Source organism: Struthio camelus, chromosome 10 (genome assembly GCF_040807025.1).
Source record: "Struthio camelus isolate bStrCam1 chromosome 10, bStrCam1.hap1, whole genome shotgun sequence".
Taxonomy (NCBI): Eukaryota; Metazoa; Chordata; class Aves; order Struthioniformes; family Struthionidae; genus Struthio; species Struthio camelus.
In genome coordinates, this window is record NC_090951.1 from 7,498,674 (window position 1) to 7,514,452 (window position 15,779).

Genomic DNA, 15,779 nt, shown 5'->3' on the forward strand with positions numbered 1-15,779 from the left:
AAGTCTTTGTGGCAACAAAACACGTTTGGTCTGAACCTTTCCATTATTATAACTGAACTGCTGGCCTAGTTAAAAATTATAGAGAGAGAGATATGTCTATAACTCAGTTTATTTCCTTCTCCGATTGTCTTACAGGAACTGGCAGACTCAAGTGTTTTCTACATTTGTCCTGAAATATTTACAAACAGTTCTCTGAGAAGAAATCAGTAGATACTATTATTTAAATAATAATTCCCAATAAATTCAAATAAATCTGTCATTGTCAACAAGCACTGTATGGTGGGTCAATTTACATGCAACATTATCAATGTACATACCACAAAGTGCTTAGAGAAAATAATCTCCCATCACGTGGGGAAAAAAAAAAAGTTTAGAACTGTAGGTTCACAACATTTTTTAACCTTACTCAGGAAAATCACATTTAATGAACAACCAGCCAGGGTAACACAAGCGTAAGAAACTTCTCCCCAGCGTTAACAAATTTGCCATGTAAATAGAAAAGAACAGGTTAAATTCCTTCCAAGCACAGTCCCTAATTTGGTGGCAATTAACCGGCTCAGGAGAAAAATATGAATATCAGCTTTATGCACGCAGAAGAAAGAGCAGCAGGAAACATACTCCTTTCCTAGGATCACCCGCCCCAAACAATTACACCGATAGGCGTTAGCAGGCTGTAGGGAAAAGGAAAGTGTGCATGTAGGAGGGGGACAAGTTAACCTCTCTTTTTATTAATCATCATTATAGGAAGGGAAAGGAATATTAAATTTCAATTCTTATAGAATTTAGTTGCTGCTTGTCAAATTTGGTTACCTGCTTTCAAACACTGAAGTCTCTTTTGGGTGCTTGAATAAAAAAACAAAAGCACACCTCAACAGAGCAGTAACCCAAAAATTGTGCAGAAAAGGACAATGTAAAATCACATGATCAAACAGTGTCTGAGAAGGAATATGTGCACCTGGCCACCGTTATACAACCTTTATTTTCTGTTTTCCTATAGACACTTCACTTTGGTACTTTAACCTTTCTTTAATATACAAAAACACTCTGGAGGAATTTAGTCTTCAAAAATAAAAATAAATAAATAAACAAATCAAACACCACAGCATCTTCCCTTTTTGCCAAGAATGCAAAAACTAAGCACTATCTTCACCTACCTTAAAATATTCTATTAAAGAAGACGGAGCAAATCATCCCTGAGATACGGGGATGTCTGTTTTTTTTTCCCCCCAAGGTGGTTAAAAAAATAAAAACCACCCCTACAGACATACATGCTCCACAATGTTTACAATATTGGGATATAAGTTATTTTTAAAAGCGCTGTTAAAAAATTTACCATGCCTACGTGAAAGACGATATTTAAACTGTTGTAACTTGGCCCGGTCAAAACCGATTTGCAGGAGGGCCCTGAAAGGCAAATATACACGTGCAAGAGACAGGGCTGCTAACACGTTAAAACACACTCGCACACAAAGCTTGACAGTTCCTTCCTCAAAATAAATACATTTGAAAGTAAACCCAGACCCCCGTGGAGCCGGGCCATATTTAGCAGCTCGGCTTTCCCTCCTCCCAGCCCTGCCACCACGTGTCAGGGACGTTTCCATCCCCTTGTTTGTCCGTCTCCCCTCATCAGGGCCCTGTTGTTGCACCGAGCGAGTCCGTGCATTTAGCAGAAATCAAGATGGATTTAGTTTAGAATTAAGTGGATTCCCATGACAGGAAATATTAAGAGATGATGGATGTCTGACAAAGATTTAAATAAAAGAAAAAAAAAAAATCAACTCCCATTTCCGAAAGCAGCTCTGCAAAGCTAGATTTATGAAGCTGAACTTTAAACGGAAAAAGAATGTATTTTCTAGGCTTTATATATTAGCAATATTGCATTTAATTCAGAGATTAAATAAGCGCTGTAGGCTGAGGCAGCCAGTGAGAGCCGAGACCCTGCACGTAGGCAGGCTTACAGTTTTGAAGCTATGAAATATGTCTCCTGTTTTGACACTATTGTAATAGCATAGTTGTTCACTTCCCTTGTTTCCATGGGGTTTATGGTCCATAAAGTTTAATAACAATCTTAACAGCTGAACAGTGAGCACACATCTCTGGGAGGTTGCTGCATGAAAAAGGATCTGAATTTTATCTGGGTAATCTTTACTGGCAGCATGTGCCCTTTTCTCACCGCTGTCCGCATACACCCGCGCTGTCAAAGGAGACACAAAACGGTGGTCACTGGCTCACCTTGGAGCAGAGGGCACGTTGGCCTCCCAGCCGCACCAGGTGGAGGAATTCCACATAGAGCACCAGCTCAGGTTAAGAAATCATCCAGTTTCTGATACAGAGAAGAGGTTTGACTAGGAGGTCCTGCGAGAGAAACATCCAGGAGCACCTATGCGTAACAGCACTTTTCTTTCATCTGGGTTGGTATAAACATATCAACGCCTCAGGGTACAGGAGGACTTTCTGCTCCTCAAGATGTAGACTCTCCTCTTCTTTCATCCCTTCTCCAGTCTCATGTAGCAAGCAAACCTCACCAAGTTAGGAAAGCTTCAGGTCCTAGTAAAACTGGCTTGTACTTCAACTAATTACATTTCACAAGAGTGAACACAAAGGGCTCATCTGAAGATGTGGCAGGTACTATTTTTCCGCTGCTGCAGAAAACCAAAAAACCCAAAGCTGCTATATCCAAGTCCATAAGGATCTTTTCAGAAAGGACATAGGCCCACATATGGTTTTATATTCAGAGGTAGCCCAAAGCAGGTGGAAAAACAGCTAAAACCGACCACACAAGGTTGCTTTTCACAGAGGAAGTTCCCTAAAACCCTGCAGCACACCCCAGACTTCCTTCACTCGCTCAGTCCAGCCTCCAGCTGGAAACAATCTGGTGGGCATTGCTGCACATGGCTCATCATTGGCTAATACCATCTACCATCTCTCTGCTACCATGAAAAGACACATACAGGAGCTGGAGAACCTGAGAGTAATTTAACTAATCTGAAGGATGCACCTGCATCCTGCACAGCATTAGGATCAGCAGATTACCCACTGGTGAGCAGCTCTGCTGGCTTTGGTCCAGGTGTCTTGGGTCATGCCCTGAGTGTAGGGGATCTGATTTACACACTGGGTTGTTCCTGCTATGTGCAAGGCAAAGCAACTGAATTATAATCAGGATCAGCAACTCAATTTTGCATATAAATCTTGCAACACTGGTTAAAATTTAACCTGAGATCTCTTTTGATGCAGTTTGCTGGAAAATATTACATTATGTCAACAACTGCTTAAAGGAACACTCCTAGGAAGCTAGAGGAAAGCCCATTCTTCCCTGCTCCTTGGCTTTTCCTTTAATTTTGATTAATTTTGTGACCACTTTGGACCAGAGTCTCCTATGTTGAAGAGCTAGGTTGATTAAAACCAACCAAAGGCAAGGTCCTCTGTCTACTGGTAATTCTTAACCAGCTATAGCACCTCTTTCCTCATTTTATGGGTCTTTTAAAAAAGAAGTGAAAGGGAACATTCAACTTTCAAACCTGGATTTGCATAACTATTTGTAAGAGAGAACTCTATGCAAGTACAGAATATGAAATGAATTCTTCCCCCTTTTTAAATAATTGAATAGATTTCACCTTGATTGTGTCTCTCTTACATTTCACTAGATCATTTTTTTCAATGAAGTTGACACATCAAGTAATATCAGAGTAAATCTACCTAAAATATTTACAATTACTTGCAAGATACTTTCACATGAACCAGTAAATTGAAACTTCCTCTCAGAGGAGAGACATAAAAAAGTCATTTTTATGGTAGTTATTGTAATTTTAATAGGCAATTTCATAGGTAAACAGAAGTGCTTGATCTCCATTCACTACTGTATAACAGGCTGTGCTGCATATCTAATGGAATCACATGGATTTGTGTACAAAATGAACACAAATTATAAATGGCTCCTTCTGTGATTTACAATACACAGTTTTATGAACCTCAGCTACACTGTCTAGGAAGAAAACACAACACATATTTATGTTGTAGAAATAGGCAGCCTACTTCCTTTGGGAATAAAAATTTAAGAAGAAAATACTTCAGGTTGGCATTAAAGCAGATGTTTAGCAGAAGGTGCTGTGTACATGTTTTCAGAGTAGCCTCCAACCAAGCTGGTTCATTGAAATGTATGCATGCTCAGAAGATCTGAATTTGTGTGGGCAAATGACACTTTCATGACCGGAGCAGATTAATAGAGTAATAGATGTAAAGGCTAGAAGGGATCATTATGATCATCTAGTATGACCTTCTGATTAACAGAATTTAGCCAAGGGATGCCCACATCAAGCCCATGGCTCCTAAGTTCTGGCTGAGCTATAATGTACCTTTTAGAAAGACATTCAGTCTTGATTTAAAGACTTCAAGTGATGGAGAAGTCGCTACATTCCTAGGTAAACTGGTTCAGTGCTTAATTACGCCTCTTTTTCTTTGTCGTTTTCTTTGTCATTTTCTTTGTCGTTTTCTTTTTTCTTTCTCTCTCTCTTTTTCTGTTTTCCTTTTCTCTTTCCTTTTCCTTTTATTAAAGCAAAGGGTCTTACTGCAACAATTTGCTTGCTTTTAGGTTCCAGACACTGGTTCTTTTTCTATTTCTACCTACTAGATTAAAAGTTCTCTCTAACCCTCTTCTATCAGAAATTTTCTCATAATAAAGATTGTTTTGGATATGTATAAAGGCGTATCTTAACTGGTTCATGAAGACAGTGCATCTTTATTCTCTCATTACTGGATAGAATTTTAGAAAACTTCATTCTTATAGGTCTTTTCTGAACTCTCCAAAACCTTCCCATGCAGACAGCAATGCTAATACCAATATTCAAATAATGTAATAATGTTTAAATGACAGTGGTAATAACATTTGTAATAATGCAGGGGTCTCACTTGAAGAAGAAAAAAAAGAAACTATTAGCCAGTTGGTCCTTCTCTTTCTCCTACACATACTCACATAAATAACCTTCAAAGAAAAGGATGAAATAAAAAAAATGACCCAAATATGCTAAGTTTAGTCAGGTTAGAAGACCTGACGGTAGTCAAACAGTTTAGTACGGAATAGATGTTGTCTTTTGGCCAACGTATGTTTGATGCAACAATTCGTGTGGAACGTATGCTCGCTCAAAAGATCTGAATTTGTGTGGGCAAATGACACTTTCATGACCGGAGCAGATTAATAGAGTAATAGATGTAAAGGCTAGAAGGGATCGTTATGATCATCTAGTATGACCTTCTGATTAACAGAATTTAGCCACGCTGTACTCACCTACATCACGCTACATGGCTTTGGTCCCGGGCAGGTTAGAGAAGCCTTTGGGTATTTAATGTGCTAACGTACCCTTCCGACCCTGGCATGTGTGTAAGTGGGCTAGAATGGTGCAGATCCAGCTCCAGAGCATCCGAAAACTTGGTGCACCACAGAAATCCTCAGCTGCTTGTCAGGACAGCTTTGTGGAAAGAGAGATGAGTTCCTGGCCCCATCGCTCAGCCGTAACTCAGTTTCTCGCAAATAGCCGTTCTGGCATGTTCTTTTCCTCTTGTGCATTTGTGATATAAATAGTAAATTATCATGCTATTACGTGACAACACAAATCGCAGTGTGTTTGTTTATATACATAGATCTAAAAGTGAGGGTTGCTTCTCTCATTGAACTTTCAATAGGCTACAGTCTACTATATTTACACTGATTAGTAATGAACTAATGAACATGTGAGACAGAACTCGGAGTAAGTGGTTGCCATTATGAATAGGGTTACTGGATTTCTTTTGCAAAATTAAAGCTCAGATATATGTAGTTAGAATCACTGTCAAACATTGTATTGCATATATTGCAATAAAACAGAGAACGTGGGTTTGGAGGAATGTCCACAAATGCTGTTTTCACTTCAGATGTGATTATATACCTCTTTGGACAACACAACAATTCTATAACGCAAATACCATTGCCCTCTCTGTTGTATTAGGTTTTGCTTTCAGATTCCACTAATATTCTAGTGGGGAAATTAAAAATCAGATGGGGAAACAGGAGGCATGCAAGGTGGGGAAAAAAAGAGGCTTTTTTTCATTCTCAGAGGGCAGTGGGTGGGAAAAGATATTTCTACTAAGAAAACGAGCAGTCATTTTCACTAAGAAGGAAATACTGAGTTGCTTTGTCCTCAGGTCTCGGTGGAGCAAAGCCTGATAGTTTAACCATGGCATATGGGTTGCAGCCCGAGAGAGCTACAGAGAAAATTTGGAAGCTTGTGTCAAATTTTCTGCTCTCTCTCTAGCTTTGGCCTAGGCCTTGGCAGCAGTCCCCGGGGACAGAATGATCTACTGCGATATAACAAGCTGCCTGACGTTTTGAAATGCCTTAACCCCCAGCTTTGCCTCCACCTCTTAGCCCTCGCAGCCTCCTCCCTCCCCACATGGAGCTGCACGATGCACGGCTTCAGACTTCACTCGAAAGAAAAAAACTTGTCATATCTTTGTCCTTGAGGTACTTAATCAGCAATGACTCTTTGCTTCGTTAATAATACAGTGTGAAGTGCCTGTTATTGAATCGAAGGCAGGGTATATAAACGTCTAAGGTCCCACGCTTGTCCACGTACCGTTTCTGAGCAGTTTTGGGACTGTCTTCTAGGTTTTTCTCTAATCAGAGGAGGGGGCTGGGTAGAAGAGGAAGAAAAAGGGAGAGCACTGATAGGATGTAAAGACTCCCAAATTACTAAAAAAGGAAGAATTAGAAGCACACATGTGAATGTCTGAAGCCAAGCAGATGCAAATGAGAAAGAGGAAAAGTATTCGATGCTTCCAGCAACTTTCAGATTTACAACTGGTACTAGGTATCCAAACTCTTAAAAACACTGCAATAATTATATAACCAACCCAGAGTCTCTTTTTATCCTACCAAAAGGAAAATGCTGAAGAACCGGAAGTGTTACTAATTTAAAACCTCTGAAATGTTATGAGCTTTAACTCCAGTAGCTCAAGTCAGCTTCTTTCCTTTTTCTAAAAAGTCAAAACATCTAGGAATTGAATATAGCTTTTCTCATACATCATGTCCCTAATGACTTTGACCTATTAATAAGTGGAATCTATCAACTATGCTCTCTCATAGTATTTTGTCAATCGTGATATGCCTCAGTGGGGTCACCATTACAAATCTGCCAATTAATTCAGTATTTAGGACACTGTTACTATCAAATATACTATATATCATGCTATTTCTCATTATAAATATAGAAATGCTGTAAATTACAAGGTGATATTAGTATTTGCTGCAATAATAAGTGATGCCTTTTAAGGATAATCATTACATACTTTGCCTTTTCTCTCCTTCAACAGGGTTCTTCTCTAACAGAATCCTTCCGAGGAAAAACAATCTGAATGTCATATCGAATATTGAAAAGATATCCTTTCAACAGCCTTACACATTTTCCCTGCATTTCTGTATTAAATCATGGAGCATATTTATTTGTAGCAGAATTATTACATGTACCCTAAATATTATTTAGTCTTTTAAGAAAGTTAACTGAAGAATTTTTTCAAACTTTTAAGTGTCGTATTAAAAAGCAGAATCAGATTTAAAAATATTTCATATGTTAAACTGTCTGCACGTTTCTGTATTACAGCTTAAAAAAAACGCCTTTTGCTTACCAAAAACATAGCTCTTGCCCAAAATGATTAATTGTGGCTTTCTGGTCAATAAAACACTAAATAAAATGAAGGATGGGAACCTAATGTGGCTGAAAGTCTCTAATGGCATTTATTTATTTATTTCCTTCTTTAAAAAAAAGAGTTTTGATTAAAATATGACTTTATTTAATATCTCATGGATAAAAAAGCATTAAAGCTATTAGCATTAAGTTAGCATGATTGCAATGAATAATGTGGAAAGTACCTCTAATAGAGTGGTAGCAGTGGTTTCATTTATTCTAGATGAAAAATGACATTTATCAAACATTTGATCTGATGGGCTATATATTTATGGAGAAACAAAAGAGAAGAGATTAACTAGCAAGAAAATCCATTTTGATTAGACTATTTAATGTTCTGTGTATGTGTTACAAATAACCCTATTCCCAGGCAGATTCCTTTGTACTAGATTTCTTTAATTATTATTTTTATTTATCATTAAGACCCACGTGATCTGTGAACATAACCTTTTAAAATACTTAGACAAAAATCAAAGTTATAGAGTTTTATTTTTAATTCATTTTTCCTCTGTAAAAAAAAAGTGGTATTGTTATATGGGATATATAAAATGTTTGCAAAATTAAAATTCTGCAGTTTTTAAACACATCTTTTTTAATATTACTGTTTTAGGATATCCACTCGTACATGTCTGAATGACATTTCACTTGGAATTGCAGCCATGTCTGTAGTCGAAGCATCTGTGTGTTTAACATATGGGCTGGAAACTTTCCACTACGACGACTGTGCCCTGCCAAAAAGCCAGAAAAAAGAACATGCTCTGCTATAAATATTAGCTGATATCCAAGTTCTTTACAGGTTTTTAATCTTAAACCTTCTACCTAAAGGAGAGTTGTCTTCCTACTGTGGTTTTGTTTAAAACAAAAATGGAAACAAAAGCCACCCAGAAAGCCTGCAGAAACAGGCCTTGTATACTGCAAATCTCCGTTTTGGCAACCCAAAGAGGGAATATAAGCTTAAAGGCCTGAATTTAACAAACCTAATTATCAAGGCTTAATTAGTACCAAGGGTAAAGCTTCATGGAACACCTGCAGACTTAATTTATGTCCTGACAGAGAGGAACAAGTGTTAATGGGCTGTATTTATGTTAATACCTGAACCTTAGAGAGCCAGTAGGATAAAACAGACTATGCACTCGTTTTCTGTTTCAAGCTACAGAACAAACATAAAGGATTTTAATCTTAATATTAGTTTGCACACAGCTCCTTGGGGAAAGTATAGATCTATTTAAACTTTAAAATTGGAGATGCAGAATCCTAAAGTTAAAAAAAAAAAAAAAAAAAAGGAAAGAAAGTCGAAAGTGGTGTCAATGCAGAAACTACCAAACCAAAAAGCATCGGTGGCCATTTTCTAAGCACACAGCCAACAGCTACTGGTCTTCCTAATCCTCTTACATTATACCACTGATGCTTTCTAGAGCATGAGCTTAGATTTTCATGTGTCTGACACTTAATACAATTTGTCGCTATATTCACAGGAGAAGGAAAAAAAAAGCTCCCTACTGCAAACGTAGTATGGAGAGCATTGCCCTTGCATTTGCAGCCTCGTGTTCCCGACTGCCTTTGGGCTTTGGGCACCTCTGCCAAGGGGCAGTCCCCTGGGCAACGGTGACCTCTGATGGGGCCCAGAGCTCCTGGCCACCAGCTTATCGGCGGCCAAGCGCTACCACCAGTCTTCGTCCAAGTTCGGTGCTGTTCCTCCCTCCATATGGAGTAAATTACCTTCAAGTTGGGGGGGGTTTAAGTAGGAATAAATATTTTGCATTTTTTTCCTCACTTAGGTTACAATTTCATTGCAGCTAGGCTGGTTCATCTTCACTTCTGGCACTGCAAAAATCATGACTAATCAGAAAAACGTGGTGTTTAAACAGTGTTTTCCTGCCCTTCTATGCTCCCTTTGACAGTTGGCCACACCCACCGTTTCAGAAAGACTCACTCTTTGGGAGTACGGCAGTGAGGATAGCGTTATAACCTCAGAAATACCCCGAGACACAGGTTAAGGTACATTATTATCTACATCTCTCACCTACTCTGGCTTAGTATCAGATTCCACTAGTCTTTTCCACTCTGAAACTGCTCAGCTTGCAGAATGAAGAGGCATAAACCCATCACGTGCTGGCCTACAGTTCTATATATTATCCTTTTGTTGGTTCCCATATTCACAGGTAATAAGGGCAAAAAAGTCATCTCTAAGGTAATAGTCTCTGGTTCTCACAAAAGGCCACAGAACTGCTGCATCCAACTTGCAGCTTCCCACCCTTCACAATGGTTCACAAGGTCTGTTTGAAATCCTAAAACTGAACGAACCATATGTTGTTCTAATGCTTATTTGCCTTTGCTCTCAAAAGTGCTCTGTGTTCTCAGTGTATGTTTAGCTTAAGCTTATAGAACTGCAGACAGTGATCTGATCACCTCCTAACTGTGTTTCTGGTAAGTTAAATAGATTGAGAGTTGTGCATTTCTTCCTTCAAAACAGCTTTTCCCATCTTATGTCATTCTTGTGTCTACTTTCCGAACCCTCTTCAACTCCCATCCCATTGATGGGATCTTATTTCTAGCATATGTAAATCTGATATACTGTTTCTTTACTGTTCCGTGAAATGTTTGTAAACATAACTGAAGATTTACTTTGTAAATTTAAATATAAATATAACAATCCTTTTACCCCATTGAAAGCACATATTTATCACTTCACCAAAATGCGTTCTCTGCTACTTTATACCATTTGCTCTATGCAGGGCTGAATTCAATGTTCCAACAAATAAATCCATTCTCTTAACTCTTCTTTCACTTTTGTTCACAAATCATCAGCAAACTAAATAGTAAGTTCTCAGACTCGCTTGATTAGATTTGTTCACAAATTTTTCAATTAATTGAACCTGCAAGTCTGTGCAAGTATTTACAAATCACTCTGTTTCTTTAGTTAAATCAGTCATGCCGTATTCCTTGTCCTTTCAGATCAAATTATATGACTAATCAATAAGCTTGAATTATGTCATATGAAAACTGAATACACAATTTGAAACTGCATTAAACAATACTCAAGCTTCATTTTTGTTCCTCTGTGAGTATTCAGGCTAATGAGCTTAGCTCCTCAAACACTCACAGGAAGCAAGTATGAAAGAGCAGAAAATGAAGTCAAATCAAAATTCTCTGTTTCATACAAACATTGTAGGAAATGTTTCTATTTTCTGTTCACTTCCAATTCTGTGTGACACATATGAACAAACATGGTTTCTGTTTGTATAACAAGCTAAAACCTGCCTCCATCATACATCAGGAGAAGCCCTAGATGCAAAGAGTTAGGCGCTGAAGGAGGCCACGGCAGGGAGCAGCCCAACTCCCTACGCGCTCCCTCCTCCTCCTCCCAACGTCCCCACCATGAGGAGCACTGGGGCTTGCCTACGGCTGGGGAACGGGACACTTCCCAGCAGCAGATGGCAAAGGAGACCTTTCCTCGAGGGATACCTCCACCATATGACACCTCTAGGAAAGAGTGACGGATGTAGCGTCTCGGCAGGCTCAAAGTGCCCAGCTTTGGGGCCGCACCTAGGTGCCGGTGCACGCCGGCATCAGCCCCTGCTTTGCAAGCACCGTTTCGGGATTGGGGAGACACTTCCCACCCATTTTCTCAGGCCACCCTGCTGCATCGACGCCACTGTGAGGCCAAGGACATGGTAGGGAGGAAGCCAGGGAGGAAGCGGCTCCGCGGCACAGCAGCAGGTCAGTGGCAATCTGCTCTCCTCCTCTTTTAACTGAAATTTTACCTCTGTCCTAAAGCCCAGAACAGTTTCGCTGTCAGTCACGCTGTATAAGTACACCAGGCTGTAGTCTCTACAACAGCTCCAGACAGAGGTTACAGTTTTAATGGGGATGATCTGTTCACACGAATTCAAGCTAATTTAAAGATATATATCTTCGATAAGGAGGCAGGGACAGTTCCAGTTAGTGCCTTCTCCCCCCGCCCCCGCCACCTCCCTTAGGGAAATACCATTACAGGAATTTTTAAATTTGTTGTTCTTTTTTTCCCTTGATATTTCATAATCCTCTTTAAAATATTGACACTAATGCTTCTTCTCCTCCTGCCTTCTTCCAGCAAGAGCTGTCAATCCCACCACGACCAGCACCTCATGCTCCACATTTCGGTGGTGAGCGAACCAGCAGGGCTGGCCGCTGCCTGCTCTTCATCACTGCCCTGGCCATCAGTGCGAATGTCATCAAGGATGTTTGCACAGCTGTGGAAACAGGGGCTGCTGCGGGGCAGCTGGAGAGTGTGGCAAACCCACACAACAACCAGTAGAGATTTGCATTATCTCGTAGGACCCGCAGGGACACAGCCTCTATCTTGGGTGCCTTCTGTCTGAGGACAAACTTCCCGAGACTGCACGAGGCACAGCTTGAAGCAAAACCCTCCAGGACAGACAGCGTGGACGACTTGGAGGGGACTTCCACACGCTTTTGGTCCCTCAGCTTGGCAACCTGTTCAAGGACGACCCACGAGGAAGACAGTCATGTTCAGCGAGGATGTGAGAGCGGAGGCTGATGGTTTGAGTTACGGGAAGAAACACAAGCTCGGGACAGCTGAGGAGCATATGCGAAGACCTGCCTGAATATATCCCGCCTATCCGAAGCGATGGCGCTGCCGTACGTGCTCGCTCTGGGTCATTCCCCAGCAGGTCAAAGCTGCGGGAGCGACCGCAGGCAGCGCACAGCTCCCGCTCGCGCCTTCGCGTGCCTCTGAGAGCATTTCGGGGTTTGGAGGTATTTTTGGAAATGCCAAACAAGCATTTCTCTGACAAGTGGGACAAAACACCGGTCTCTGCTCTCTGTGACTTGCTTTCCCTGCATGAAAAACAGGAGTAATAATGTCTGCTCCGCATGGCAAAAATGAGAGTTAATCAGCTAATTTCATGGAGTAGGGGCTGAATAACTGCACGATGAATGCAAAAATGAATATTAATGGTAAGAGTAAACTGCTCGCTTGCTCTCTAGAGTCTCAAACTTTATAACTGGTCACTTCCTAAACTAACACACAACTGAGTTTTAATTAAAAAAAAGAGATAATAAAAATAATAATAGTCATTGCACAGACTTTGTTTGCTATTTTTATCAAGCAGGTTAAAATCTCTTTTAGGAAAGTTTTTCTCTTTGGCAAATTTATCAGACCTTGAAGTGTGGTTTTCAAAACCGGATATTACACATTAACACTAAACTAATATGTACGATCATTATGGAAACAATTCAAGCAAATCATATTGATTTTTTGGAGTGAACAGCAATACTATCAACGCATAACACAGTGTTCTCACGCACGCACATATATGCATATGTGTTCTCGTAAATCAACACTGCCACAGTATTACGGGAAGAATACGGTTGAGGCCGTGGTGTTGATAGGCGTAGGATTTTGCAGTTCACATATGCTTTCATTTTGGTCACGTAACCATGTTTCAGAACAATATGCTTTTTGTATATTTTGTAAAACTAGCTGTAAGATAGACGATAAACGGAAATAACCCATTAATCAGATAGATTGTCAATGAAAATTCTGAGAATTAAATTACAAATCCTGGACAAATTTAGTCATCAATTTCTCAAAACATCTTTGGCATGGAAAGCCGGAGATCTTTGTGAGGTCTAGAAGGTTGACTTCATAAGTTTCTTAAAAGCAGAAACAACACTTGTCATACAAGGTTTCAATCAGACATATTTTTTCTCTTTTCTAATTTCATTTCATCCTACTTTAATATGGCTTTTTCTACCTCCCTCAGATCTTCCCACAGAAATCACTCAGGCAGAAGAAACACTTGAGTAGGTTGTGCAACCATGATGCCTAAGCTGGTCCCTGGACGCATTAACCAATTTGTTGCAGGGAAAAAGAAAAAGAGCTTTCAGATTGTGCTGAAGATTAACATTAACCCAAATTGTATAATAGACAGCTGTCTTCAAACCCAAGTATTACCTCCTACTAAATATGGTGAGCCCAATGAAGAATACACAAAAAAAAAGGTTCCTAAGATTTTATTTTCCACTTTTGCTAACATCAGTGAAAATGAATAGCTGTTTTGCTTCAGTAGTTGCATTTCTTTTAGGGTTATCTTTTGGACAAGGATGAACTGGGATTTATAGGGCTTTTAAATTTTATTCTTTAATGTTTCTATTTTCTTGTTCAAATATATTTGTATGTAATGTTTTGAAATATAGCTTCCCAGTTCCACCTCATTTTAGTTTCCCAGAGTAAATGCATTTATGTGTTAGGGGGAAGGAAATAAAAAGGAAAGAAAAGTGGTGAAATTTTTCCTATTTCAGACACGAGCAAAATCTTTACCTAACTTGAAATATTTTCCATGCTTGCCTAAAAATCCATAAAATGAGCAACTGCTCATCAACCTGAGAGTTATATATGTGAAATCTCCTGCACTCAAGTCAGGGCCAATGCATGACTGAAGTTTTCTAACCATTTATTAAATTTCCCTCTCTGCAAATGCCAAAGGATTGAAGAGTAAAAATGAGAGAGCAAAGACAAGGTTCCAAGTCACTAAACTGCAGAGATGTTGCAATCCTTTTTGGAAGGAGACACTGTAGTTGCATTGCAGCAGGGAGAAATCTCTATGGGCTTTACAGCCAGCACAGGATGTTAGACTTTCAGCAGAAAGAAAATGCGCAATGAGAAGTGCACATGAAGAGTAAAAAGAATACGCAGCTCTAAGAGCAGAGCACAGGCGTTTACACCAGTACTGTTCAGCCACACGAAATTAAACATCACCTGATGCATTTGCATTGTGCAGAGTCTACAGGCCTTGATATGTGCTTTAATAAAACAGGCTTCAACATGGATGGAAGTTACTTTACGAATAAGATATAGAAACTTTAGCTGTTGAAGTAAACATACAGACAGTGTCTTCTGGTGCACATAAGAGTGCTTAGTTAGACTGAAACTCTGACTAATCAGATTTAGTCAGCACAGTAAGCTCAAAATTGCAGCTGAGGTTCCTGTGTGTTAAAGTGCAAGCTCTTATCAAACACTATAAACACTAGTGGGCAAATGAGATCATTGTTTCTTATTTAATGTTAGTTAAAATCGATGAAGTGTTCAAACAGCAGGTTTCCAGGAACTTTTTTTTTCTTTTAGCTAAAGGTATTAAAACCTACCATTTAAGACGTTATGTGATCTGTCTATAATTATATATATGTCATTTCAATTTTTTTAGAATTCAACACGAAAAGGAAAATATACTGACACATAGAACTGATTACTCACTAAGTGATGTCCTTCAGGTACTTTCAGTGGGTGAGAAGAAAGATAACAAAGTGAGCCTCATACTTCAAAACGCTAAGCGGACTTTAACCAAATACTTCTCACATCAACCCCTGCAGCATTACCATTCACTTTTTACAGATGAGGAAAGCAAGGCACAGAAATATAACCGAATTGCCTAAGACCTTAGAGGGATCCAACAGCATGGAGACACCAGAGGTCAGAAGTTCCTGATTTCTTCACGTGACCACAGTGTGCCTTTTTACACTATAATTGTCTTTCATTACTGTTTATCCGGGTGGGAGTCACTGACAGTGCTAAACTGTTCCGGTGCTCCTAAATTCTAGCATTTATTTTAAAAAAATCAAATTTCAGAGTAGATGCAAACTTGCAGCTCAGCTGAAATTATAAATTTCCAGACCTCACAATAGCTTGATCTTCATGACTTCCACACCTCTGCAGCTCAGTAGGAGGCCTACAGGGAACATACGGAGGGGCTGGAGCAGCTTGACGAATGCTGGAGCAAGAACTGAGAAAGGCAACGCAAAGCACCTTTCCCCATCTCAGGGAGTCTATGACACCATCAGGATTTTGTTTTGGAATTTGTTTTTTGGTTCTGGCTTTTTTTCCCCCAAATACTGACTTAAATATTTAACGCCATTTATCCCAAACTTTGTCAGTGGGTTCTGGTTAGGAAATAGAAAATACCGTATTATAATGAGTAAGCATTGAATATATCTCTATTGCACCATTCAAAAAATCTGCAAAGAGAAACATCAGTTCTCCCATTTGCTCTTTTTAGCACTTTCCCC

General features: G+C 39.5%; 1 protein-coding gene across 2 annotated transcripts in view; it reads right to left on the reverse strand.

The window, feature by feature from the left end:
- WWOX (WW domain containing oxidoreductase) overlaps positions 1-15,779 on the reverse strand; it is a 525,216-nt gene that overhangs the window by 155,451 nt on the left and 353,986 nt on the right. The window contains exon 9 of one of the 2 annotated variants that reach the window (XM_068956313.1): positions 7,758-8,440. The exons of the other annotated variant lie outside the window; for it this stretch is intronic. Coding sequence (XP_068812414.1) covers positions 8,399-8,440 — 42 coding nt within the window. The 3' untranslated portion in view covers positions 7,758-8,398. Of the gene's footprint in view, positions 1-7,757; positions 8,441-15,779 lie in introns of those variants that run through there. 2 annotated transcript variants of the gene reach the window in all.